The 24971-nt window shown below is 40.4% G+C and overlaps 1 protein-coding gene across 4 annotated transcripts; it reads right to left on the bottom strand.

The window, feature by feature from the left end:
• Positions 1 to 410: 410 nt before the first annotated feature.
• On the bottom strand, positions 411 to 24171 carry SPPL2A (signal peptide peptidase like 2A). Of its 4 annotated transcripts, XM_063169768.1 has the most exons (17): positions 24006 to 24118; positions 20128 to 20247; positions 19196 to 19378; positions 18338 to 18427; positions 14982 to 15115; positions 12770 to 12921; positions 11863 to 11959; positions 11252 to 11353; positions 10565 to 10646; positions 10229 to 10303; positions 9542 to 9598; positions 9331 to 9384; positions 8765 to 8864; positions 7871 to 7948; positions 7409 to 7569; positions 5279 to 5312; positions 411 to 745 (listed from the first exon to the last, which is right to left on the bottom strand). In XM_063169768.1, exons 1-17 carry the CDS (start codon positions 24057 to 24059, stop codon positions 714 to 716), a joined length of 1605 nt encoding a protein of 534 aa, XP_063025838.1. In that variant the 5' UTR covers positions 24060 to 24118; the 3' UTR covers positions 411 to 713. The 4 variants fall into 4 exon arrangements, with proteins under 4 accessions (XP_063025838.1, XP_063025837.1, XP_063025840.1 ...); XM_063169767.1 differs by lacking the exon at positions 5279 to 5312; XM_063169770.1 differs by lacking the exon at positions 9331 to 9384.
• Positions 24172 to 24971: the final 800 nt, after the last annotated feature.

Below are 24971 nucleotides of genomic sequence, written 5' to 3'. Positions count from 1 at the left end.
TAATCCAAAGACTTGCATCAAAGCTTAACAAATTTCAACAATTTGTAAAATTGTTGTAACAATTAAGGCATAAGCCAGTGATACAATGAGGGGAAGTGGGGAGGAAGAGTTCACAACCCCACACTTAATTTGCCCTGTTATTTATTTGATGGCTCACAATGTACATCAACATACACACTGTTTACTGAATTACTTGTAGTGATGGAACTATAGTTTCATTCTTCAGTTGCTATAGTTACATTAGTATCCAACTTTGCATTCAAAATCTGGAATGAAAACATATGAAGGGTACTTTATTTTTCTTTTTCAAAGAAACCTAACTAGTTTTAATCAAAACTTTAAAAGAACATTTCACTTATGATGATATGGGCAAGCAACTTTTATAAAAAATATACTGTATAGAAACACAGTTGGAAAATTGCATAGAAAATATCCTTTTATTTAAATTGAAATAAGGCACGGTTTTACTAGCTATGGTTTGGCTGTAAAAATGCAACTCTATTTTGATTACTTTTATGTTACTAACAGTATTTTCCATAAAAATATAGGTGCAGGAATAAAAAACCCTTTTACACAGAGTGGGAAACACTCTATTGTAAAATTCACCAAAGTTACTGTAATTCAGCTGTCAAAAATTCAAATGCTATTTTAATTCAGGATATCCCACATATTATTGTCCTCCAGGCTGTTCAGTGGCTGATGCTGTGCTTTCTTCATTTCCTGTGTAATCCAGGTGTTCCATCATCTAAAAAAGGGAAAAAAAAAAGAAAAAGAGATGGCTCTTTATAAAGAAATACTGCTTTACCCCATTGATCTAAAGTATTTGTTAGCTAAGAGAAATACAATTAAACGTGTTAGAGTGCATTTTAGCAGCGTACATTTAGGAAGTCCTTTATAGATCAGAAAAGTATTTAAGCCAAATAATCAAAGCTGTATTAGCTAATGCTTTCCACTACAAAAGGAGTCTCCAACCAAGGACCCGAGTCCTCTACAAGAAAATGAACTTGTGAGTCAGAAGTATCTCAATTATTAAATACAGAGAACAAAAAACAATTGGGGTTAAGCAAATTTTTCAAAGATATGGCTTGCAAAACTGGAAGTAAACTCTAGGATCTTACCTGACATTTACAGAATTTAATTCAAGCAATAGCTTGATCAGAAAAGACTTTCTCTTGTCATGGCTGTAAAGGCTACCTATGTTGCACTTAGTCAAAACTAACTGTAGTGTCACATTTCTTTGTAAATTTTCCTTTTATTTCAGAAAGGATAAAGGAAATTGAACTAAAGTCCTGCATCAGGAGAGAATCCAAACCAGATTATTATTCTACTTGGCATTGATGTAACTGATTGGATTGCCTGAATAACTCAAACCAAATCTGTAGTTGCCCTGACTAAAAAGCAGCCTGTTTCCCTATCCTGTTTCCCTATCCACTGTTGTACTGCTGGAGGCAATGAAGGTTCTGGTTTTTCTCCTGGGACAAGGCATTGAATGAATGACAGAGGTAATACACACATTTGTTAGTGTGACAAACTGAGCCCATCAGTTTGAGGGCTTCAGAATTGAGCATAATTAACAAGGGGCCAAGAACTGCACAGTTTGGGTAGCTGACAGCCAGAGACAGAAGACACAGAATAGTACAACTAAGGCTGAAAAAACAAAATGTGCCAAGGAGCTCATACCCAGAGTGGCAGGATTACTAGGACAAGAGATAATGCTTTAAGCATCAAAAGGTAGAAAACCCTACTTCTGTTCTTCCATAGTGGCATATCCTGCCTGTCTTTCTGTGCAACAGCCGCTCACTGTGAGGGTTCTGATCTAAGGTAGGCAGATTTCCATACAATTATTTTCTTGTCTTACTAGCACCTGCTCAGAATCCTTGCCAGGACAAAGGCAGGCTCTGAGACTGCTGTGTTGTACACACTTAGTGTGGTATAATTCTATGTGCAGGGTAAAAAGACTTGTTCCATTACTTTTCTCCTCTAGTTATGACCCAGCTCTGTGCCATTCCTTCTTTTATGCCACCAGAATTGTTTCATGGAAAGTACACAAACATACCTTATCAAAAGCACTTTTGCTTAAATAAGCTGTTTCACAGTCCAGCCACACCAGCATGCTGTGCAGTTAAACCAAGATGACAGTTCCAAAAAAGAAGTCAGTGGGATTGGGGAATGTTTAGGAGAGCCCAGTGGCCACAATATCCATCTAAGACCAGAAAAGACCTTTCACAACCCTCCCTTCACGTTCCAGAATAATGACAGTAAGAACTAAGGCAGGCACAGTCTTGCCAATAGGCTTAAGGACTGAGTTAGAGCAGCAGCACACACTCAGTCCAGCAGTGAATGCCCAGCTCTTGTGCTAATGACAATCTTGCATTTATTTCAGTAGATCCAGAATTTTCCTCTACATTGACCCAAAATCCACATCAAAAGTCACCAAAATCAAAACACTCCCTACAATTACAGAACTCAAACCATCCCTTTGAATGAGGATTAAAGTATTCATTTCCAGGATAAAACAAGAACAACCTCTCCCCACAGTACCATATTACATCAAGTCATGCCATATATCTCCCTTCAGCCTAGGGAGGATCACCTAATGGCTGGCATAGAGAAAGTAATCTTGCTAAGCATTTTTGTACACTCTTTTCCTATGCAATTGACAAGATGCTTCTAGAAATAAGAGGTAAAAATACTTGCAATAATTCAGTGTATTCCAAAGTCAAAGATTCTTCTGGTAATCCTACAACACTAAGCAGTAAAAATGTTCTTTTTTGTACAAATGCTGGAGATAGCACCTGTATCTAAATCTCCACTTAATAATCAGATTTTGAAGTTAAAATTTAAAACCAAATGCCTTGTAAAACTCTAAAGGTGTTGGGGAGGGGAGGGGGGTGTCTTTTCTATAAATGTTTCAAGGCTAAAAAAGCCACCCCACCCCACTTTTAATCTTCCCTCCACCAGAAGGACAGCCCACAACTTCAAGCTGGGGACAACAGGTGCCTCTCAAATGCACAAGGTGGCATTTGAGCAGCTTTGTCCACTCAGGTGTCTCCACTGTGGATGCTCTCAGGACAGCCCCTTCCTCAAAGCCTCAGTAGAAGCTGCAGGAATCTTCACAATACCCAGCTGCAGGATGGAGGCACCTGGCTACACTCCTGGGCAAAGCTGCTGTTTTAAGCTAAGAATGAGGCAAAGCAATCTGATTGTACATTGTGGAGAGCTCATGAACATCTCTGAAGTGGAGGAGACTTAGAAGCTTTGCTCTCACATCTGAATTTCTGACAGTTTTTAAGGGGGAGGTGTTAAGACAGCTTTGTAACAAAACCATTTTTGTTTAACCTATCTACTAACATGGTGAATCATTAAAAACTAAAACCAGCAAACTCACCCCCCAAAAATCCACTTCCACAGAGCCAAACTAGAAATGGCAGTACAAGTCTCTCCCTGCAAGAGCACACAGTACCTATGCACACAGTTGCTTTCAAGATTCGTGGCAATAATGTTGCATTCATGGAATTCTTAACAACTCCCAGTTATGATGAATTTTCAAGAATCTAAAAAAGTGATTATAAAACTTACTAAATAGCAGGTGCATGCTGTATAACATACCAGTGACAAATCTGTTGATTTATTACTTCAAAGACAGATAAGAAGTGCTAAACACTTCAAACTGACAAACTCCAACAAGTTTCAAGACTACTCCATGCAGAAGACTTCAAAGTTGCCTTAGGCCACTAGATTTTCCATGATTTTGCTAAAATTATTTCAAAGATTGCACTGATACAAAACCCAGTATTCTAAAATTAAATCAATAACTCTCAAAATAAGTATGAAATTAATTTATCATGAAAGCATCCATGAGGAGTATAAGCAATCCAGAATTATTTTACACTTCACAGCAGCAATACTGCCAGTTAGATGGCAGGAAAGTAAGTACATTACTCTTTCAAGAAATCTCTGCACTTCAGTGAATAGTTAAAATGTTTTCTGTGCAGCAACTCTTTACAGCTCAAGACTACACCATAAAAGAGCCACACTGAACATAACTAGAATTTAAGACTGCATCATTATGCAGAAACAGAAATTACCTCAGCTATGAATTATGGGACCTTAGAGCTATCTTGGGGAGTCAAGCATTTGTCATACGTGTAAAGCAGAAACTAACAAAGTGATTTTAACCAACCTATCCAAGAACTGGAGTGTGCACAGCAGGACAGAAGAATTCTAAGTTATAAAAATAGTCTGGCCATCTGCTTTTAATTTGCACTTAACCCCTCCCACTTCCTAATATCATCTTTGGTTTATACCTAATTTCTTTATTATTAAGGCTTTTTAACAAGACTTAAATTGTTAAAGTACTCTTTCTTAGAAGAAAGGAGCTAATGAGAAAAGTACTTTTTATTTGAGAATTTAAGATACAGTCAGGCAGAATTCACCAGCTCAAACTGTCTGCAGAGCAGACACCCTACGCTTTATAAATAGATGTATAACTCCAGCAACTATAATTCAAGATTATATTTAAATGCTTAAATTCCACAAGAAGCTGAAATTTGAAAGCTTGCACTGCTCTCTGCAAGCTGTGTGGACAGCAAAAATAAATGGCATCAGTGTTAGCAGTCAGGAGCTGCTGCCAAGAAAGGTCAAAGCTCGCTGCAGCCCAGACGTGCTGTGGCAGGGAGCTGACCCCAGCCCCTGCTCCCCAGCCCAGGGACACACAGGACAGCAGGGAGGACACTGTGGAGCAGGAGGGTGACACAAGAGCTGCAGACATGATTACTGAAGGCAAATTCATAATGCTCAGCGTTGTAACACAAGACAACAAAATTGTTGTTTAGCACTAAGCAGGTTTTCACATCTATGCCGTGACAGAAAAATCAGGTGAAGGACTGCAATACAGGTAACAGAAGAGCAACTAACACCAACTGCAATATTTGAAGACAGTCCAAGGGTTTGGGAAGCTGGAGGGTAGAGAAGCAAACAAAGCCTGCCTTCAGGCTTAGGAATCACAGCTTCATTGCTACTCAATATTAGGTTTTCCTGCACTCCTTCAAAAAAGAAAAACCCCAGAAGACCTAAGTGTGACCCCTATTCACACCTAAGTGTGAATACAGATTTGTATCTTGTCTTCAGTTCTACCCTCTTCTACCAAGTAATTTAAACAAAATTAAGAGCTAGATGCAAAAAAAGACTGAAAATAGGAAGCAAAAGGGGAAAAAGAAGAAAAAAGGAACTGTAAGACAATTAATAAAGTTGCATTAAAAGAAGGCCATAATCACACCTTGTAGCAAAGGCGTCCTGGAGGAGTCCGATACCTAAATAAAATTCATTCCATTATTAAAATCATACACAACAAAACCAACAAAAAAAGTCAGAAAAACCCCAAACTCCAAAAAGGTAACTAATGGACTATTATTATGAAGTTTAGTCACCTGATGCACTCTACATGCTCTTCTACCCCTATTCTTAGGACACTTTGCTCTAACAACTCTGCAAGGTTTTTCTGTTCCCATGAGGACAAAGCAAACCTCTACACAAAGAGCAGCTCTGCCTGAGCCTCAACCACTGATATAACAAAAAAATTGTCTTCTGACACCTTTCCATATCTTTCCTCCTCAAAGTGAGCACTGAAAGCTGGGGATTTCAACCCTGGAGCTGTGTGGGCTGGGGCTGTTTGGGGTTTTGCTTGGATTTTTTTGCATGTTTGTATGTCAAGTAAGGACAGTTCAAAATACAGTTTTAGATAAGGAGGACAACATATGAGAAAGATCAACCCTTCAGCTTTTCAAGAGTGACACTTCAATAATACTCTCTGAGAACAAAAAATAAATATAAAAATATTCTTCACAAAGTTATAGAAAAATAGAAGTTAGTAAAGTTACACAGAGCTCAACTGCAGGCTCAGACAAGTCTAACTCAGAGATGGTGGAGTGGGGGGTTGAAATCAACATTTTAAATTCTGCTAGAAATGAAGTAATCTAACTCAAAACAAGCAGAAGTTCAGAGTAGTTTTAATCCTTCAAGAAACCAGTTGAAAGGACATGAAATAACTACTATGGCAACATAATTCTTTCAAGTATGAGTTTTGCTACAAGAAGTACAAGAAATTTTTGTTGCTAAGGAGACCTGCCAAATTTACTTAGGCCAATCTTACTCAGAACTCAAGTGAGGAAAATAAATTGCAAAGTGTTTTCCCCACAACAAACCCAGAGTTACTGGGCTTCATAAATGTGACTTTGTTTATTTCACAAGAGCAAATAGTGACCAATTTAGGTATAAATGCACAGTGAATCAAATTCATTCTGACCTACAGAGGAACATTTCTATTCACTGGACATATGAAAGGAGGAGTTGATTTTGTAAACAAAAAGACAGAGTATTTAGTTCAAGCTGAAAATCTGAGTAATTTCACACCTAGGCCAACCTCCAGCTGAAGCAGGTGTAGTGTATTAGATCAATAAAAGGTAGCATTTTGCTGATAGTACTTTAGGAGCTGGTGCCTGTAGTTTTACAAGAATTACTCTTGACTTCCACTGATCCACTTAAATTTTCCAATGCTGACAAAGCAGGAGCTGCTTCTATCCACCATGAACATGACACCCACCTTTTCCCAGAACAGACTATCCAAGCTCCAAGTTCAACATGCCCTAGATATATGTGATGGTAAATTCAAACAATACTGAACTTAGGTCTCAAGCAAAACACAGAATAACCTTGAGACTGCTCTGTCTGATGATAAATGCCAGCTCACAAGGGTTACTGGCACACCCAGTTACTACAGCACATCTCATGAGGGAAAACGTGCACATGTCAACAGGTGAGAGTTTAAAAACTGCAATTCCTGGGCAGTGTTAGACATAACTAAGGGGTCATACAGAATATCCAAGCAAGTGTGCCCACAGTGTGTGCTGTGACAGGAAACAGTTACAGAACCCAGCTATTTTGTTTCCAAATGCTCCATACAATCCTGATAATGCAGGCCATCTGTGATGCATGGAAAGTTTCTCAAGTTCTAGTTGATCACCAATTTTTTGGAACTGTCTCTAATACAGAACTAGTACAGTTTGGAGTCTGCATGCTTAGTTCAGTGACTCATGTTATACCACATCAAGATGATAGATGGGGAATGTTAAAATACAAGAAAACATTTCAAAGTAAATAGAACAAATTACTTTTCCTCCCTGAGGACTGAAGCAGCTATTTCATCTCCCTTGAGCTTTCTTCTGCCATGTCAACCACTAGACTAAGATTTTCTAAGAGTAAAGACTACTTTTCCTTATTAGTTCCAGAAGATCACAGGAAAACTTGCAAAAACTGGGTTGCAGGTGATCTATCACCAAGTTCTCAGAGAAGCATATACTCAAAGGAATTAAAAAGAGAATAAATAGAATACTCCAGGCCTCCAGCCTACCTGGTAATTGCTTCCTTTCCAAAACTTCTTCATCTCTTTGCGCCTCCAGGCAACCAGGGAGCTCGTGATGAGTGTACATGGCACAAGATAGAGGAGGGCAGGCTGCCCCATCTTCATCAGTGCCAAAACAATGAAAGTCAGCACCATGCCAACAGCATAAGCTATAAAGAGACATTCATACACACACAGTCAGGAACAGGAGAATTTTCAGATTAGTAAGACAATTTCTTTTTAAGCAGTATTTTCCTTGTTAATATAACTGAAGAGACACAATAAGTTGCTCTATATTTCGAAGCAACTCACTGCCATAAAGAAGTCACCTTAAGTACAAGTAGGAACACTAAAAAGAGTTTCTACCGAGATTCTTGACAACATTGAACCTTACCTGAAGAAAACCATCTAGATCTGCCATTTTAAAAAAGCTACCATGAAGATCAAGCATGCTGAAATATCACAATTTACCTATTGTGCAGGAAATGTAGTATATAGAAGATGATCTTGTTTGAACATCAAATCTTCGACAATAGGCAACCAGAAGGCCTTGAAGAGAAAAAAAATTAAAAAGGAAGATGATTAATGAAATGTTTAGTCATGATTTTTTTCCTCCCCAATTATCCAAATGAAAGCAGCATAAAAGAATTTATAGTAAGACTTCACATTCTGGTATTTTATCTTCTTCCAATATTTTTTCTGTAAAGGCAAGAACCAATCTAAGAAATTCTACAGTAAATGGAGAAAAAAACATAATGGAAACATGAGCCAAGCAAGCTTGGAATTAGAGGTTTGGGGTTTTCAAGCAACCTAATTACATTGTGCTATTTTCAGCTTTCTAATACAGAAGTGTAACAACCTATTTTTAATTTCTTCAATAGGATTCTAATGCTCAGTCTTAACATTCAGCAATTTTGTCTGCACATTCTTGATTAAAGCAATTTGCTCAAGACTCCAATTACGGCCAAATTCAGTTCTTCTGAGAAAGATGGAAAAACCTGGCAAAATATTTTACATTACCTCACCTCTAATTACATAGTCTAGGATATGAAAATCCTACGAAGTCACAGAATATTTGCTTTCTGAGATTTTAGTGATATATAGTTAATACTGACAACTGGATTTACCTACAGTTGTGTTTACTCAATCCAGTACAACAGAAAATGAAAAACCTTTCACTATTTAATTATTCTACAGCATAGTGAGCTTCTTCTCCTATGGCTTTTGTTGTATTCTGCACTGATTGATCAAGGCAAACTGCTGCACTTGATTCAATAATTACCCTGTGAAAAAACTCCGCAAGCCAGCTAAGAATAAAACCCAAAATATTTATTCATAAGTTAGTTACCAAAGCCATTTGCTCACCTGGGACAATGATGTCTCCAAAACCCAACAATGAAAAGGGCAAGTCACAGAGTGTTGATGCGGAGTGTTCAAGTCTAGGCACTCTAATAACCACGGGTAACTGGAAAACATTATTGCAGAAGCCACATAAATCTCATCTAAAGCATTCTGGCGTTCTGGGTATTTTTCGTTGCTTGAATTAATAAACAGTTATTAATAAACAGTAAATAAACAATAAACCATTAATAAACAGTAAATATAATTAATTTATTGTTAATGCAGACTTCAAAATAGGTAGAACCTGAAGTAAAAACCAGAAACCAACATAGAAAGTAGATAAAGCTTAAGGCAACTGGTAAGCTGGAATTTCAGATTTACAAATAATATGAACACAGAAAAAAAAAAGTTAAAACAATATTTAACCATGTAACAGGAGTAACAAATCTTGATTATTAACCTAACTATAGAATACTGATCAATGATATCCAGGCCCTAAAGAGAAATTTGGACAGTAAGGTTTTCCCCAAAAGTACAGTCTTTTCAGAGGAAATAATTTAAAAATCCAGTATCTGAAATACAATCCTTACTTTCTCATGGGGAGCTGAGCGTTCAGTAGGGACATCCACCAAGTTTCCATCACTCTAGGATCAAACCCAAGTCAACAGGCATTTAATACTTATAAGAAAATAGCAGAAGCTGGCTATATTTTGTGAGAAAGTTATGCTGAAAAGCACACTATGAATTAGCTACACAGAGTCAGTACTTTAATGCTGCACTTATTACAATGACTGTTCATACCTTTTCACTGTTTCCAAAGGGACCAGCTGCAACTTCAACCATTATACTTGCCCCATTCTGAAATTAAAGTTATTTTTCAAAGTTAGTGGTTTAATGAACCAAAATTTTCATACTACATTGACAAAGGATGCTTGTACCTCCACTTACAATTCAGGATTGGAAAAATCCTGAATATCAAAGGGAATGCCCTGGTATTGTACAGTATTATACTGCATTGTTTGACAATAAAAACATGTAGTCCAGCCTAAAATAATGTTAAAAAAACCCCAAACAACAAGTCCACTAGATGTAGCTGGAATTTTAGATAAAAACATGTCAGCTTTTTCTGACATGAGCTTTCAGCTTCAAAATAAAAGCAGGTTACACTTGCACACAGTTCATACCACACTGCAAGTGATCACTGCAGAAAGTACTAGAGCATATTCCAATAAATGGGTGTTTAAAGCAAAAGAAGGACAAAAACTGGAGGGCAGTAATTTCTCATGATCACACTATCCCTCACATGAAGTGGGAATGGTTTACTTTTGACCATGTGATTGCCATAAAAATTTAGGCCGCTGTTGTCTTATATGGGAAAACTAGAAATCAGCTTTTTCACCTTGAACACTGCACACACTGACCTGTTAAACAAAAATATTCTCCCCATGAGCAGACATTTTTGTTCTTACAGTAAATTCACAGACATACCTTTGTGATAAATGGTGTTATGAAGACAAAAAACACATCATACAGAAGGAGGAGGCCTAGAAGTATTACACAGGACTGGCAAAAAAAAAGAGAAGAAAATATTACTGTAGGTTTTCAAGTATCACACAGCTAGATTCTGGAACCATTGCAGTACCATGTGTTTTAATCTGGCATAACATTTAGAACAGGATTAGTTTCTTTTAATAATTATTAAAAATTGTATCGTTTATGTTTTTTAACATATTTCTTGCATATTGAAAAGACAGTACTTCCTGATAGTAAACTTGCAGGTTCATGGCAGTAGACTATTATCTTAAGTTAAGCAACTTACAGTACCTTAAAGTTGGGCATCTTCAGTGTTTTAATGAAGTTTAAGCAGAAAGCAACTCCCAAAATATCTTGCAAAATCCAAGCCCATCTGAAAAAAAATGCAAAACATTTTTACAGGTTGTTCAAACTGCTGCTGGAATCTAGATTTTTCTGGAAATAGAAAGGAAAATTTCTCAGAAAGGAAGAAGTTTATTAGTTTTTCAGAATTACTCCTACCAAAACCACAAAAGTCCTAGTTTCAAGATGGTCAATTTATACAACCTCTGATCATAAACAGGTAACTGTGCTGGTAATGGCTGGGATAGACAATTTTTTTCACAATAGCTGGTAAGGGCTGTTTTGGATTTGTGCTGGGAACACTGTTGATAACACAGGGATGTTGTAGCTACAGCTGAGCAGAGCTATTCCCTGTGCTATTTATTCTGCACCTCTTCTGTGGCAATCATTAGCAATCAAGCTAGTTCTTCCTCATCTTCACAGTTTTTTTATAACTTCAAATTACCACACAGCTCATTTGCATTGCTTTGTTCTCTATTACTCCCATGCTCGTTAAGCTTCAAAATACCTTCATGACTTTTTTTGAAATTGGCACTGGAGTTTAGAAGGGTGCTGCACTCCAGGATTAGCTGTATGCTGGGAAGTTCATTAACACCAATTATTCACCTTACTCTTAAGGAAGAATGCACCACTTACCTGTCTTCATTTCGAAATACTGCCCAGACAACAGCTGCTGCTATGCAGAATATAGCAAGGAAAATAAGCCTCACTTCAATGGTTTTGCTGGAACATGTAATCCTAAAAGAAAATAATTGAATTAAAAGAGAAGGCCTGCAACAGCCAAGACACATGCCTGCTATCATACATCCTTAAGCTGACAAGGTGTTCTCAACCCAACTCCTCTGCTACCTGTAGCACAGTACTTGCTCCAAGCAGGGTCAAATGTGCAGGATCCTCCCCTTACAGAGCCCCTTGATGAACACAATAAGCACACATGACAGGCAACCAGAATTTTGTGAAACCAAGCTCAGACAGCCAACCAGAGTTTTTCAAATTTTATTACAGAATGTTTTCAAATAAAGGTAATGCAGCAAATCTACAACTACTTTAACTGTTGATTATGCTACAGATACCTTTAATATTTATTAAAGCAACTTGTAATTTTCTTTTGTAACTATCCCACACACTAAAACCATACAGGAAACAATTCATCAAACTGTTCTTGTATTTCCATGCTGCCTTGAGTAGCAACCAGAAAATACCCAGAGGAAGCCTGTCATTTTTAATAAGTGAAAGGTGCACAATACCTGCACTGCCCAAATGGGATCTCTCCTATTAATGCTGCAAGACAGTTGTACAGGCTCATTGCAGATGCCAGGCAGAAGACTGATATTATGACATAAACTAAATCAAAACAATGAAGACAGGAATCAGGGCCAAAAAATAGAAAACAGCAAATAAACACAATAACATACATGTGATATTTTGTGTTTAGGAGGTGTCTGACTGGCACTGGGTGATGTGGTTTAAGGGTTACAGTGACAGTACTGAGTAGACAGTTGGACTGGATGATCTTCAATGTCTCTCTCAACCTTGAGGATTCTGTAATTCCATACTATAAACTGCTAACAGTTAGAGCAGTGCTCAACAGTCATTGGAGACCACAGCCAGCTCCTGAGTACAGAAAATGCTGAATTCTGAGTGTCTCTGCCATGACAAAGTTCTCATCAAGCAAAAACTTGACTCAGAGGTGTCAGAATTGCTTTCTGGCCAGATCCTCACCAAAAAACTAAAACCAAACACCAAACTCCAACTAGAAAAAATGCTCCCATCCAAAAAACTAAAACCAAACACCAAGCCCCGACTAGCAAAAAATGCTCCCATCAAGCAAACTCTTAACACTACTAGGTTGTGACTGCCATCCTCCCAAGAATGTTGACATAAATCTTGGTTTTTTTTTTGCTCATCATTAGTCACCTCTCTCCCACATGACCTCATTCAGAACAAGCACTGTCAAGGCAGTCTTTGAAAGACAGCTGAAGAAACCTTTCCTTTAAGTAGCAACTGCATCCTTTCAACCCTGAACTCACGCATGGAGAGAATAATTTAAAAAGTTATATTCATTTTAGTTTAGAAATCGAGCTTTTTAGACTTAAACACTTCATAATATCATGTACAAAAGTAAGTCAAATGATATTATTTATTGTTTCTTACCTAACCATTTGTAGAAGAAATAAAGTAAGACCAGCATGACACAACAGATGACAACAAACAAGATAACTGTTACAGGGGTGAAAGTAACATTTTCTTCCTTTTTCCATCGTGTCTCTCTCTCCCCTGGACTTGCTACTGCTTTCAGATTCTCACTGTTTAAAGAAAACAACAAACACATTTACCTCAGATGACAGATTATGAAAATGTCTTGCTACGACCAGAATTGATGGTTATAGAACATTTAGACTGACAAGGTTTCAGTTTAGTCCCGCACATTATCATTAGACTTAAACCCAGAGAAAACTGTATGGTTCTTGTTTGAATTTCTCTCCATTTTTAAGAAAGATAAGCACCTCCAACCTAGCACAGATCACAAAGAAAAGATTCTTAACTGTGCTCCTTTCCAATGGTGTGGTAATTGCCAACTTTAAGGGAGCATCCTCAACCAAAAACCTGACCCATGTGAAGAAAAGTAGTACTGCACTCTTAAACTGCTTTTCAGGATGCACACACTGAGTTCAATTAGTGCATCACCTCTGATTAGAAAATTTATTGGGCTAAATGTGGAGAATCTGATAAATATGTCTACAATAAGTCAAAACCAGAGGTATTGCACACTCTTAAAACCTCATCTAGACATTAAGTGTCTGCAAAACCCATTTATGTTAGAGAATGAAACGTGCTAAGTACTAGTTCTTTTACTCTTACACCTCATAATTACAGAGTAAGTGAAAGAGAGGTGGTATAACTGGGGATTTTTCACTGGGAGTAAGATTCCTGTGCATACTTCATATTTACACCTCACCATGCAAAATAAGGAGACTTAAATTGCTGTGTTTGTTCTTTGAGCAGAGAGCCCTTCTTCTCTTTAGTACAGACGTGGTGCAAATTGCCCATCAGATAGTGCGCTCCTGAGGAATCCCAAGACCTACCTGCCAAATGCTGAATTCAGCACTGAAACAGCTACCTTCAAAAGAGAGCAACCCACAGGAGCAAGGCACCTTGTTAGATGAATCACCTTCTCAGAAGACATGCTTTGAATAAGCAGCTTTTTTTTAAAAAAAAAAGCTTGCCCCAGATTTATGAAAGAGCACTTTAACTAGTTTAATAAATTACATCTAGGTATTTTTAATATGGGAGACAGCACCACATTTTGTTATTTTAGCATTCAGTACAGCCACACCCTGCAGCACTGCAGGGTGAAAAAGAAGCATAATCAGATCCAACCTTTAAAAAAAGAAACACACACACCTCCCCTCCTCCTACTTCTTTAATCTCTTTAAAACAGCTCATTTGCATAACTGTGAGAAAAAGGAAGCTGTTGTTATCACATACAATCCTCTCCTTGTTGCGCTGGGGAGCAAAGCACCAGAACACCACTGAGACCCTGAAGGTAGCAACACATTTAGCATACACAGCCACCCAAGAAATACTGCAGAATAATGCCATGCTCTCAAAGACCAGCTACAGCCAGTTTAACCTCAGAGTAATAACTTAGAGCTGCACACCCCTCAAGCACAGAGTAGAAACCCCCAGTACCCCCAGTTTCCTCTGCCTTTGCCACATTGTGCACTGGCAATCCCTCCTCCCTGCTCAGGGACTGCTGCTGCCTCCTTGTCCTTGCCCAGTCCTAGAGCTGCTGCTGCTGCCCCAGCTCTGCTGCTCCAGCAGATAAAATAAAAAGCTGAAGCAGATAAGCCAGGCTGGACTTTATCTGGAGCCAGCCAGACACGCAAACTGTGCTTCCCACTGCTCCCAGTGACAGCAGTGCTGCACAGCCAGCTGGGATGGAGCAGCTGAACAGATCCCTACCAATGCAGACACTACAAACAATATGTATTTACCTCCTGAATCACTGCACTTGAAAGTGTAACTAAAATTACCTAATTTCTATTGTGAATATTGGAGAATTATAATATTAGTTACAGAGTGTTTGGTAATTTGTCAAAATGTTTACTCATGCCTCTTCCCAAGAGCAGCATTATCCCTCAGGAATTTTTACAATCTATGCTTGAGGTTCCTCAAAGTCCTCTGGTGATTTTTCAAAGGTTACAGTGCTCAAACATTTAATGACAAAGCAGCTAATTGCACTTAGGTCTCCTAATTTTTTAACTAACAACCTAAAAGAAAATAATTTTTCACTGATCATAGTGACAGCTTTCACAAGCTCTGCAGTCCATGTAATTTAAGCACTTCCATTTAACCAACTTACAGTTCTGCTACTCCACTCCAGTAGCCTCCCAGTGCCACTGTAAACACAGCAATTAGGAAGATGACAACCATACTGTAGTCAAACTCTGGCAAAGGTGGTGAATACAGAGTCACATTAACTTCATTTCCAAGCACCTGAAATATAACACACATGTTGGTTCATAAGGGGAAGAAATTATATTGCTTATTTTCCAACAAGATGTACATCATGATTGCCTACTCTTAATCTACACAATGCTGAGAGGAAGTTTTTAACTCGCTGCACAATGTTTCCCATGCTGCCTTTCAGGGTGGTCAGGTTTGGAAACAAATCTATTACTGTGCAAATCCAGAGATACCACAAGAGAAAATGGAACCTCTTTGCATTCTTCCCACACTTCTCAGAAGTTGTGCCTCTAACCCAAACACCTCCCCAAAATACACCAAGTGCTACTGAAGACATCTGCTCTGCAGGAAAGCACACCTAACTCAACCACCTTGAAACACCACTCACAGTTCCACTGGGTACCAGCAGATCTACCTCTGGCTCTCAAACCCACAGAATCCAGTTCAGAGCCTGACAAGAGGCTTCAGACAGAACACCAGTGACAGCTCGAGGTGGCAGGAAGTTATTTACCAACAGCTTAACACAAACATGTGTTGAGATGGATTCAAAAGAAAAGAAAGCAATTTCACACTATTTTAAAAATTTAAGAGCTAAGGAAAAAGACCAATCAGCTGAAGTACACAAAAGAAAATGGGAGAGAACACGGAGATGTAACTGGTACTGAATCGTACAAAAATCCTGAAAGCAAACCCAAGGTGCTTCCATTTAACTGAAAGGTGAGATTTAAAAAATAAAAAAAGGATGATAATTTGACAGGAAATGGAAAGTAGTAGGGAAGACAAGTTTGCTGTTGCAGTCAAAGTAAGTCCAGACATCTAAAGTAATTGTGCAGTGAGAACAGACTTCAGAGATGCAGAAAAAAACCCCAGATTTGTTTACAGTCTGCATGTGAGATAAAAGCAAGAGGAAGAATACATGCCAGACGGGTTTGGCTTCAGAAAGATCAAACTGGCACTAAAAAGGCTGAATGGGAAGGCCAGTGGTAGAATGGAATACAGTGGCCACAGATGAAGAAAGCTGAATCATTTCAACATCTAAATTTTCTAATTACAGATAATAACCTTTCTGCAGGCTAAAGAAGTCAGAATCATTCCTTTTGCCTGAAGTTATGGAAGTTCAGAAAACAAGGAATAAAATTAAACTCTAGTGAAACACTGTAGTTGTATGAGGTGGAACATAACATTAAAGGAAAAAAAAACCTATTCAAATTACAGCATCCTCTGTGTAAAAAAAGCCAAACAAAAAAACAAACCACATACACACAAAACCCCAAACACACACCACAAAGAATCAAAAAGAGGCTAAAAATCCTAAGAGGCTTATACATTTTTAGTATTCCATTCCAATATATCTTAATCCAGTTTTTCCCTGAAGTTTCATAAATCTTACAAAGTATAATTCACATTAGAATCTAGGGCGTTTCCTTTTGCTCCTATTGTTCCTCTCTTCACTAAAAACTTCCTAAATCTCAACTTCCACCACAGGGAGCACTAGAATGAAACACACTGCATCAGGTAACAAACCTGCAAGAGAGCTGTGCACTGACTAAAAGCTTTGTAACACTCTGCTATTGCTATCAAAACTCTTAACAGACTTGGCTCTAAGGGTGAAGAAGGCTAACAGAGATGATTTACTTGTCAAGTAAAAAGAATGCTTATACAAACTACTTCCCTCAGACTGGTGTTGTCTCTCTCTTCTAAAAAAAAGGAGGAAGCTGCAAGCTTTAAAGAGAGTTAAACAAGAAATACAACTGTAGTTGGAAGTGTACAATGGCTGCTGGATTCCAAACAGTGCATATCATTCAAAATAACAGCTGCCAGTGACAGGACAGAAGGCTTTGGCAAAAAAAGCAGAGCAGAACCAGGAAAGATCACTTGTAGTCTAGGCTGTGCTCCTCACTACTTTTATGAAGGCAGTGTTATTCTAAGACAAAAATGAATTATTTGATTCAGCAGCAGTAGGAGACATCACCTGGCACACCAACCTACAGCAGAGGTGCTTTGCTGAGTTACCCCAGCTGTACAGAAGTGATTCCACATCACAGCACTCCAAGCATAACTGGGCAATAAAGAAGTGCAGAGAAGACCCAGACCTAACCTGCCCTAGTTCCCTTTCATGTTAGGAGGGCATCCTAAAATCACTCCAGCAAGCAAACAACACCTATCTGACTGAAGAAACAAATCTGAAGACAGAGGACAGCCTGAACCCAGCTGGAGCACTTATCAAGGCTGTGGCAGTCTGGAGACAGCACAAACCTTCAGTCATGCCAGTGCCTATCTGCAGTGACGGCAGCAAACAGCCAAAGTCCTGCCAATCAGGCAGTTCCAGCTTGCATACTCACCTAAGACAACCTCCCATGGCAGCTCTGAAGGTTAAGAGCAGAAATGGTGAAGTGAGCTTGCAAATTCAACTCAAGAAGCTAAGACTACACAGTGCTAGCCTCTGCTATCCCCAGAAAAACATGCAACACAACTCCTGCTTAGCAAAACTATTCAAGACTAAATAAAAACCCCAAAACAACAATATAATAACAACAGAAAAAGCCACACTGATGAAAATATACTGTTTTCCTTAAAACCCTGTGCAATGTTTTGTTATCCTAATATTACATGCCAAGGAAAATAAACTCCAAATACTCCAAAAACAAACTCTCCTGCCTATAAAGTGTAGGAGATAGCACAAATGCTGCATTTTAATAACAGGCATTTGGCACCTCACCAGCAGAAACTCAAACTACACAGCCTAACCACTCTTCAGCTAATGCTGTCACATTATACAGCATCTGGCAAAGGCAAAAAACTCTCAGTCTTTCCTCAAGACCCAACCTGCCCAGGTGCTGCTTGCCTGAAAGCTCTGGTGCCAGCAGCTACAAGCTCAGCTGTTGTAGCTTCTGCACTAAAGAACTTCTGCACTCTCAGGCTACAGCTCTTCATGTGTGTCAGGCACCTGCAGCTGTATCCATGTCTACTGGAAGACAGCTTATCTTGTACAGCAGGAAACTTTTAAAGTTCCCCATTTCCAGTCAGGTATTGTGTTTCCCATTCTCAGTGTTCTAATCAATCAATCTCTCTTGTTCACCTAATTAGGAAGACCAGTACTTTCACAGCTATATGTCCATCCTCTGTTAGGAATGAAAGCAGCATCTGAGCACATTGAAATCAGGCAGACATCCAGACCTGACCTGAAACTAAACTATTTGGTCAAATACCTAAGTTTATACAACCATAACATGCTGAAGTTCTGTTACTTACCAGCTGCATATCTACTATGTCATTGTATCTTATGAGAGCAATTGGAATAGTCACATCTTCAAAATCAGTCTTGTTATCGGAAATAGCAGACTAAAAGAGAAAGTGTAAGTGGTAAGTATGTTGAGTCTATTTACAAAGTAGGTTAGATCCCTAAAAGCAGATTATTCTTTCAATTTCAGTGTATTTGTAGGAAGGTAAAAACCAAAAAGCTCATTCATCACCCTTTGCAAAGATTAAAAAAGACAGATGTACTTAAATCAAACAGGTGATAATAGCAACACATCTGGATTCATACTGCTGTTGTGTTTTTATAGTATTATAAGGGATAATCAAAACTGGTTTTAATTTCTGCACTTCTAAAACAAGATGAACTTTTGGTGATGATCACACAAATTCATGAACTGTACATATCTGTACATACATTTTGCAGCTGCAATGGAGAACAAAAAAGCAATGAGATCTCACAAGACCTTTTTTGATTTCCAGTTTTGGATTACATTTCCCTAGCTTATTTTAATTACACACATCTACAAAACAGTATCACCTAAGTTTACATGGAGTTCAGAATGCACTAAATTAGGGAATGATAAAGACAAGTATTTGCATTCAGAAACATGTTTGAAGCTACAAGGAGCATTTAAAAATCCAGCTCTGCAGCTCCTGTGAGCTGATTTAAGCCAGCACTGCAGACCCAGGCAGCACAGCTCTGTGGGGAGGGTAAATGACTGTGCTGCAATCCCACACGTGCTCAGGCTCCTCTGCTTTTGGGGCTTCTCTCAGCTTACCCTGCACAACACTGCATGGCACCAAAACAAGACACTGTTTCAGTAGAGAAGAAAACTGCTTGTTGTCACTTACCAGCCTAGATTTACTGGCAATCAGAAGCATTTTAGCACCCAAGCTTTGTGCAATTCTTGCTTTCTCCAAGAAAGTGCAGTTTCCTCTCATCACTACAACTGCTTTGTCTTTCATTGAGCCAGAAGGAACTTCAGCTGAACTGCAGAGGACTGTAGAAGTCAGGTTTTCCAGAGCCCTGAAAGTCTGCAGAGAAAGAGGGACAAAAGGAATGTGATTAAAGCAGGAAATTTGATATTACAAACAAATTCATCCAGAGGACTACATTGCTATGCTCTTTAACTGGAGATTTGCCAGGAAGAGGTGCAACAGAAAAGAATAATTCAGGAATATAAAATCACAGCAGCAGTTCCTGCAGCCTGCAATAGTGAGGAACACTTGAAGCAGCATAGAGCTTAAATAATCTGGGCATTTCTAAGTGCAATTTCACAGTAGTTGGTACTGTAATTTAAATATGAGAAACTGATTACACAGAAAAATCACCTGTTTTCAAGACAATTAAAGAGTACATGAAACTGATGAGCCAATATAAGAAAAGCTTCAGAAGTTTACCAATTTTTTTAAACAAATAAACAGAAATTTAACTCTCAAATACAGAACTCAGACATAAGGATAACATCCAAAGGGAAAAAAATTAACAGGATAAAATGAATATATAAACACATAAATAAATAAACACAAATACAAAAATTAGTTCTAAGCACAGAGAGAGTATTCCCTTTGTCAACTCTAGAAGCCAAATCTTTCAAGGATAGAAATGTTCACTATAGATTTTTTTTTTTTTTTTGGGTGATTTGAGGGGGACAACATGAAGCAAAACAGCAAATATTCAGTGTAGCACGTATTTAACTCAAAGTTTTGAAGACCATTTATAGCTGACTCAAATTTATACTGCATTCTAGTTTTCTTAGAGAGTATGACTACAAGCTACTTACAGCATTGTCTAAGGTTTTTGGAAGAGATACCCAATTGGAGTTGTAAATGATGCAATAATCCTTAGTTACTGGAGGCACTCCACTTCCAGAGGCGTGCAGGATCCCCTCATCAGCAGCCACCTGCAAGAGATCACAGAGTTCTGAGTTCCACCAAGTTCAGAACATCAGTTATGCAAACACTCTTCTAAAGAGCATATGAAGGGAAAGACCTGGTAGAAAAGAAATTTATTAAATTCATTATATTACATAGTAACTGATTCCATGAGAGAGGGGGAGCTTGAGAGCAGGTTGGAAATCTAGTAAGAACCTAGTTACTGTATAATGCTGCTTATCCTCTTTGCAAATACAGTGTATTTATGTATATGTACAGTCCATGCCACCAAGCAGAATACCAGCAAGAAACCAAAGCAAATGACTTCAGATTATCTTGTACCTTTTTGTGTAAAATTTTACATGGAAAGCAATTAGAAGAGTACATGGAAAACAGGTGAAGTTCTAGAGTCTTCCTTCCTCACAGACTCTAGAATTTTCCCTACTAACAAAAGTGGGGGATTATATGCATTACATATACATATATATATATATATATATGTATGTATATGTATATATATCATATGACAACTCCCCAAATATTTTTGTCAAGTTACTTACAAAGAATTGTAAACACAAAGAGACCAACTAGTCCACCTTAAGAAGAATTTGTGTAGTCAAGGAAATATTGGTATTTCTTAAGATTAGAGCCCCTCACATAATGACTCCTTTTATTTACAAATACAGCTGAATTTTAAAACACATGGTAATGTTAGGAATGTGTACTTCTCCCCAAGAATAAATAAAAGTCAGGTATCTAAGTGGATAAATGAACAGACTAAAGATTAGATGCAGCTACAGCTATAAAGCAGTGAAAAGAAATAAACATTATTTGCATCTCAAAGAAGTATACCCATAAAAAACCTGGAAGATGTTCTTATTTCAACTGTTGGTCTTGAAACTGACCTCAATAGCAAGAAGCATCATCAGAGTAAAAAGAAAATTTAAAAATCTTGCTGTAAATTTCAGATGTGTATAGAAAAACCACTAACATATTAATCTAGAAGTAGGCATGGGTATGGGGGAGAAGCCCAAACAGTTAGATACACAATGCTAAGCATTAACAGTGCTAGAGAGGCATTTCTCCTGCAGCTACAAGATCTGTATTCTGCAGCAAGGGAGAGCTGGAGAGAAAATAAAGGCATGTGACGATATTGTTTCAGAGGTTTATGTCTGCCTGGTTTGAATAGCAAAACCCCTTCTTCAGAGGAATCCATTCTGTTGGCCTCAGCACATGAACATCTGCTGGGAGAACTGTGTCAAAGGGCCTGAGCACATTAACTGTTTAACACAGAACAGCTCTTCAGCTGTCAGCTGAAATCAATTGGTCCGTGATTTATGATCAGCACAAAAATGATCAAGCTGCCCTCTTAAATGCATTCACCTAGAAGTACAAGCTAATGGTGAATTAAAAGCAGTAAAGACTTCTAACAGGTGCAAGCCCCAGAGGTTTACATCCATTAAAAGCTCTTTCTGCTTCACCAAATAGAATAAGAAGTGTTTTTTGGGTTCCAGGAAATCAAGTGTTAACACTACACAAGATAAATCCACGTAGAAGGAGTGATTACTTGCTTACATGATATGCATGTTTTGTTTGGCAAGCTTCCCTGCTCTGGGGATTAATCAGGGCACACAATTCATCCTCATCAGGTGGAGGGAGGCAGGACCTGAGCATGACGTGCAGCCACACCTACTCATGCTGAGCTCCAGAGACAGCATTGAGAAGTTAAAAATTAAAAGAAACACCACATGATATGCCTCACTTGGAACATCTCCAGGGAAATCCTCTTGCATCCAGCTAAAGTCCTGTTACTTTCTAATGGTTTCAGTGTCCTTTCACAACAGACAAGGGCTAGGTTTGGGTAGGTGACCTTGCAGTCAGCTGTGCCACTGAACAAATCCTATTCTCAGTATACACACATTTTTCACCAAGCACATTTTCAATTTTGTTACTTAAGAACAAAACTAAATGTGTGATCACAAAAACATCTCTTGAAAAGATCAACCTGCTTCCCTAGGCTGATTTGTTCTGGCATAAAAGCATTCCAATGGAGAAGAGGCATGACAGCTGTCCTTAAGGGGCATCACCATCTCCTTTGCCTTCAGGTTCAGACAATTCCCAATAACTTCCAAACAAATTCCTTCCTATTTCTGACAGGTAGTTCTCTCATCATATTTCCTTCCCTTATCACCTTTAAATTTGTGTTGTATAATTCCTTATCTTTGATAGAGAAGAAGTCTCTTTCTGTCTCTTAATCCCTAATTTTCCAAAGGTGTCCCAGTCACTGCAGGGATATAACCCTGGGCTGACTGCTGAGTGTCCCAGTAACTGCACCACACAGAATACAGGAAATCAGATGAACCAGGAGACAGAGACCAAACCAAGCCTTATATTTACAACATGCATCACAATTAGTACCTAAATAACCCATACAGAAACTCACAGGTACAGACTAGGGAGAAGGTAATCTGTATGTAGCAAGTGACAACATAAAGCCCACAGAAACATAAAAAGGCAAGGGGGGAGGAAATAGCCATGAACAGAACAACCATGATTTTGTTGTTGTGCTGACAGTGGCCCTGTGACACACACAAAACAGCCCTTCTCCCTCCCTCCAGGCACTATGACCCAGGAGAACAGGAGCCCACGCCCAGAGAGCAGCAGTGACCCTTCCCCAAACCCAACTCCCCACACTGTTCATGTCAATATACTGCTCCTGAGGCAGAATGACCGGGTCCAATGCTCACCACTGCTACAACTGCATCTGCAGAGTAAAGAAGGAGGCAGGACACGGCCTGGACTCTTATAAGAGGGCAGAAGCCCTTTGCTGCCTTGTCAGCAGCAGCAAACCATTGGGGTAAAGGGCAAAGCCAAACCCCAACACGCCAGTGACAGCTACGTGGGACTCAGGAAAAGCCAGGGAGACAAGTTACTGCCCCCACAGGCATTCCCAAGGTACTAAGAGACTGCTGGGCACCTGTTGCTGAGCATATCCAGTGGGGACTTCCTACACAGGAAAGAAGTATTCTGCATCCTGTCTTACTAAAACAAGATAAATTCTGTTAAAATTAAGTAAAAAAAACCCCAAAACCAAACAACAAAACAATTTCATGGAACAGCATTTAATGCATACATGTCCTTTATACTGCCTAAGCAGATTATGGAGGTTTCTGGCTTCCCCATTTCACTACCTCATTTGGCAGAAGGTGTCAGCCAGATTTCCACGGCAATGTACAACTGTGGAGAGGGAGAGGCTGCGAATGTGTGCCACACCGAAACCAAAACTGAAGCTGAACGAGATAAAAGTCAGGATACACACGCGCACACACGAGGAGCTTCCCCCTTCCCCGCATCCGAATTTAAACACCGTGTTTATCCACGAAGGCACCCGTGAGATTTGTTATCTCAGCTCCCAAGGCGTGACCGGAGCTGGCCCGGCCTGAGCTCCCCGGGCCCTGAGCTCCCCGGGGGGAACCGAGAGGCCTCGCCCGAGGCGCGCCCAGGAGGCCCAAAGACCCCGGGCCACACTCCGGCCCGACCCCGAGGAGCTCGGGGGCAGGGGGAGCCCAGCCCAGCCCGGCCGAGCCGCGGGAGAAGGGAGCTGCGCGGGCCCTGCCCGCCGCGGCCGGCGAGCTCCCGGGAACGAGCCCGGGGGAGAAGGCGAGCACAGGGAGCCCCTGGGCCGGCAGCGAACAGCAGCGACAGCCGCGCCATCCGCCAGCGCCGGCCCCAGCGGCGCCGCTCGGGCCCGGCCGGCGCGGCAGCGCGGCCCCGCGTCCGTCCTTACCAGCGGGAGCAGCAGGGCCCACAGCGCGGCCCACGGCAGCCCGGCCGCCCCCATCGTCCTCCGCCGGCTGCTCGGGGAGGGGCCTCCCTGGGCTCGGGCTCCGCACGCCCCCGCCGAGCCTTTCACCGGCTCCCGGCGCGGCGCCACTTCCTGTTCCGTCCTCGGCGGCCGCCGCTGCCGGCCGGGCCCGGGACGCCGCGGGCACGGCGGGTGGGGGCGGCGCTGCGGGCGGGGCGGCGCTGCGGGAGCCGGGCGGGCTCGGGGCAGCGCGTCCCGCCTCCGGTGTCCGTGTGTGCCTCGGTGCCCACACCGAGTGCGTTCGCCCGCTGCGGTCCGCAGGGCTCCGTGGCTGTCAGCGGTATCCGCCCAGCAGCTCTCAGTGTTGCAGGCACTGAGGGGCTCACTGAAACTCCTCAGAGCCCCTACAGTAACAGGAAACGGCCGCGTTTGCCTCACGTCTCCCCGCACAAAGCAACCCGAGTGCTTCGCCTCGCGGGAGTGGTGTGGTGAGGATAGCAGGGTGTCGTACGTGAGTGCAACGAGTATGAGAAACAGAACAGTGTGACCTATAACACAAGACTGAGGAAGTTGCGTTGTTTGCTCTTAAAAAACCAAACCAACCAACCAAACAAAAAACCACCAAAAAACCAACAACCCAACAAGCGCATTTCAGAGATGTCTTCCAGGTTTCGGAAGTATTAAAAGGGCTGTGATGCATCAGATGTAGGAACCAGCAGGGATTTCCAGGAAGGAGATGGGCTGAAGCAGCTCCGTGATTTACCAGCGAAGGAAGTTGCCCAAGATCCCTTTTTTCATGGAGGTTTTCCAGCCCTGGTTCCGCGGTCCGCCCCCTGCCCCTTCTCCTTCCCCTGCCCAAGAGCCAGCACAGGGAGGAGGAAGGGGTGAAGACGAGAAAGATTGTTGTGGGAAGAAGGGAATGTGGCTGTGACTGAGACGGCCGAGGTG

Source organism: Melospiza melodia, chromosome 15 (assembly GCF_035770615.1).
Source record: "Melospiza melodia melodia isolate bMelMel2 chromosome 15, bMelMel2.pri, whole genome shotgun sequence".
Classification (NCBI taxonomy): Eukaryota; Metazoa; Chordata; class Aves; order Passeriformes; family Passerellidae; genus Melospiza; species Melospiza melodia.
The sequence above is the reverse complement of the archived record's forward strand: the minus strand, read 5'-3'. Positions and strand labels throughout refer to the sequence as shown.